Source organism: Pistacia vera, unplaced genomic scaffold (genome assembly GCF_008641045.1).
Source record: "Pistacia vera cultivar Batoury unplaced genomic scaffold, PisVer_v2 Contig673, whole genome shotgun sequence".
Lineage (NCBI taxonomy): Eukaryota > Viridiplantae > Streptophyta > Magnoliopsida > Sapindales > Anacardiaceae > Pistacia > Pistacia vera.
Window position 1 is genome coordinate 203,355 of NW_022196527.1, and position 3,806 is coordinate 207,160.

Below are 3,806 nucleotides of genomic sequence, written 5' to 3' on the forward strand. Positions count from 1 at the left end.
CAAATATAAATAAAAAGTTAGATGCTATAGCCAAAGAGAAAAATGATTATAATCTTAGTGAGATTCAAGCTATAGAGAAACTTGATCATCAACAATGCAAACTACTTCGTTTATTGATGTATCTGATATATCTGGTAGAGATAATGAGAAGAATATTTTAGTAAGCAAGTTATTGTGTGAGAGTAGTGAACAAAACCTTCGTATAATCTCACTTGTAGGGATGGGGGGAATTGGAAAAACAACTCTTGCTCAATTTGCCTACAATAACAATCAGGTAGAGAGCAATTTTGATAAAATAATATGGGTGTGTGTATCGGACCCTTTTGATGAGATTAGGATCGCCAAAGTGATTCTTGAATCTCTCGAAGGTTGTACTCCTAATGTCGTAGAATTACAATCTCTTTTTCAACGTATTTGTAACTCTATTAAGAATAAAAAATTTCTCCTCATTTTAGATGACGTATGGACTGACGATTACAAGAAATGGGAACCATTCTATAATTGTTTAAAGAATAGTCTCAATGGAAGTAAAATTTTAATTACCACACGTAAAGAGTCGGTTGCACGTATGATGAATTCAATTGATATTATCAATATTAATGAATTGTCCTATGAGGAGAATTGGTTATTGTTTAGAAAGCTAGCTCTTTCTGAAAGAGCTCCTGGTGAGTATGAAGATTTAGAAGAAATTGGTGAAAAAATAGTTAGGAAATGCAAGGGGTTACCTCTTGCTACAAAAACTATTGGGAGTCTCTTGCGGCTTAAAAAATCTAAAGACCAATGGCAACTTGTTTTAGGTAGTGAATTGTGGAAATTGGAAAATGTTGAAAAAGGTCTTTTAACCCCTTTGATGTTGAGTTATAATGATTTACCACCAAGGGTAAAACGGTGTTTTATATATTGTTCTATCTTTCCAAAAGATTATGGTTATATGTTTAAAGATACATTGATTGATTTATGGATGACTCAAGGTTATCTTAGGTTGGAAAATGATGATGAGAATGAGGAGATAATTGGTGAAGAATATGTTGAGTATTTAGTGAGCAGATCTCTCTTACAAGACAATGAATTTTACGGTTATAAGATGCATGATATAGTGCACGACTTTGCACAATTTTTAGGTAACAATGAATGTCTTTCTGTAGAAGTCCATGGTGTCGAAGACCCACTAACAAACTCTTCTCATGACAAAGTTCGTCATTTAATGTTAACTCTTAAAGGACCTAGGGCTTCATTTCCTGAATCTACTTGTAGATTCAAATGGCTACGTAGTCTCTTACTTACATTTGATAATGGTTGCTTGGCTAGTGATGTTTTAGCAAGGTTATTTAATGAATTGACATGTTTACGGGTATTAAAGGTAGAAGCTATATTTGATTTTGAAGAGATTCCAAAAGAGATAGGAAAATTGATACATTTGAGGCACCTTGATTGGGATAACCGACTTCACCATCGTACAATTAAATTACCTAAAAGTTTGTGTGAATTATATAATTTACACACTCTTCGTCTTTCTTGTGGTGAGCTCAAAGAATTACCTCAAGGGATGGAAAAACTAGTAAACTTGAGGCGTTTGAAATTTGAAAATATTTATTTTACACTACTTTACATGCCAAAAGGGATTGAGAAATTAACCGGTCTTCGAAGATTAAGTGAATTAGTTATAAGTGGTGAAGGCGATCATGATAACAAAGCATGTACACTTGAAGGATTGAAAAATTTGAATCAACTTGAAGGGAGCCTTATAGTTAGAGGGTTTGGAAATTTAAGAAATGTGAGCGATGGTGAACTTACAGAAGTATTTAATAAAAAGGAAAAACTCTCTCAGTTGATATTAAATTTTGATGAACGTGAAGAAGGGGAAAGATTAGGCGAGGATGATGAACTAATCCTAAAAACCTTACAACCACCGCCAAATTTAGAGAATTTATATATATCGTCCTACAGAGGCAACACATTTCCTTCCAGTTGGATGACGTTAACCAAACTGAAGGTGTTAGATTTTTGGGGTTGCTCGAACTGTAAGCATTTGCATCATTTGGGAAAGTTGCCATTGCTTGAAACTCTATTTTTAGGAGCAATGTCCAGTGTGAAAAAAGTGGATAATGATTTTTGGGGAATAGACAGTGAGACCTCATCATCATCTTCATTGTCTGTTCACTTTCCCAAATTGATAGAATTCAGTTTCTGGGACACGGAAGAATGGGAAGAGTGGGATTGCAAGGGAGAGGAATTCATGCCATGTCTTGCTCGCTTGAGTATTGTACGCTGCCCCAAGTTAAAGGCACTGCCAGACAGCCTTCTGCAGAGGACAACACTCAAGGAATTGAACTTTAGTGAATGTCCTATTCTAAGTGAACGATACAAGAAGGAAACAGGAGAGGACTGGCCCAAGATCTCTCACATCCCTAATATAGATATTGATTGTCGATATGTGCAACGAGAGCAATAACGATCACCACACAAGCCACAGGTAACAAGTAATTAGGCTCTGTTTTAATTGGACTTTATTTAGAATCTAAGAAAATAATAACATTGTTTTAATCAAATTATTGGTTATGTTATTGTCTGGTATCTTTTTTATTATTTCAAGTTTAATATTTAATCATTTCAACTTATTATTAAGTGTGGTGGGTATGAATAATTCTGCTATAAAGTTTACTTACAATTTTGAAATTGAAGTTCAATGTGGTCAATTGTTGAATATATGTGTTACTATTTAACATTATTATTGAATATTGTTCTTTTATGCTTCATTTCAAATGCTGTACTTGATAATGATTAATGTTAAAGGGAAGGGGAAGATTGATTTTATATGCTTACAATGTGGCCTGTTTGAGCTCTGCTTTGATTTTCCATGGAAGCTCTCCTTTATTTTTTAAATTTATTTATTTATTTTTGAGATACAATCTTTGGAAAGTTTAATAGTCATACCAAGCGAGCACCCTTAATTTTGTATTAGGTTGAGAAAGAAAGTTTAATGCTTTGTGGCTCTCTGTTTTATCTTTATTTTATTGGGATGAGGTCTTTTGGAAGATTGACAGTTTTTTATGTTCATCAGTTATTCTTCTTCCCCAAATCGAAATATGTCCAACTACAGGAGTAGAAGGATGAGAGAAGAAAAAATAGAATTGGATACTGCTACATGCTACCCTTTCCCAATCAAATTAAAGAATCAATGGCGGGTATGACTTTTAGAATGTTAGTTAAAGGTATAGATCTTTCAAATATCAAACTTTCAAAATCCTCAAATGTTTACATATATATGCTGATAATTGCTGTCTCTTGCTGTTGAATAAATTATGCAGCTTTTGTGTGGAGTAAATTCTCCAATGAGATCCTTTTACGGCTTATTGAGGTTTGTTTTCGCCCTTTCGGTCAGCTTTTTCGCTTATTTAGGATTTCAGAAAGCCTTTTCTGGTTAAGAAAATCTGAAACTTCACTTTCCTTTGATGTAGTGGAGCTAGCAAGTTTAACCTGCCATGATTTTCTTTTAGAATCAATCTCAAAGGTGAAGTATGACATGAGCTTCACAAAATCATGCTTTTATACATTCCTTTTAATCTGAAAAAGGAATATCTCATTCTAAGTAATTTGATTCTCTTTCATCTAATTTAAACTAGACATCATTTTTTATGGACAGAAGATTTACATCATGCAGAAAGAGAAAAGAATGTTTTTCATTCTTGCACCACTGAAAGTGTAAGTTTCTTTCCCTGATTTCAATCCAACATTGTGGATGTTGAATTTGGAAGCACATCACAACATTGTGTGTCTAGTTAAATTTTTTTTTAATGCAGGACAAA

General features: G+C 33.6%; 1 protein-coding gene and 1 long non-coding RNA gene across 2 annotated transcripts; both read left to right on the forward strand.

The window, feature by feature from the left end:
* The first annotated feature begins 220 nt into the window (after positions 1–220).
* LOC116113083 (disease resistance protein RGA2-like) lies at positions 221–2,452 on the forward strand. Its single transcript, XM_031399238.1, has one exon. The coding sequence runs from the start codon at positions 221–223 to the stop codon at positions 2,450–2,452; it is 2,232 nt and encodes a 743-aa protein (XP_031255098.1).
* A 608-nt stretch (positions 2,453–3,060) lies between these two features.
* On the forward strand, positions 3,061–3,561 carry LOC116113020. The gene is made up of 3 exons (XR_004125370.1): positions 3,061–3,185; positions 3,309–3,358; positions 3,459–3,561. It is a non-coding gene; the product is annotated as an uncharacterized LOC116113020 (long non-coding RNA).
* The last annotated feature ends 245 nt before the right edge of the window (positions 3,562–3,806 follow it).

Coding starts and splice junctions, on each gene's coding strand:
- LOC116113083 (XM_031399238.1), top strand. CDS start 221: ATGGGGGGAATTGGAAAAACAACTCTTGCTCAATTTGCCTACAATAAC.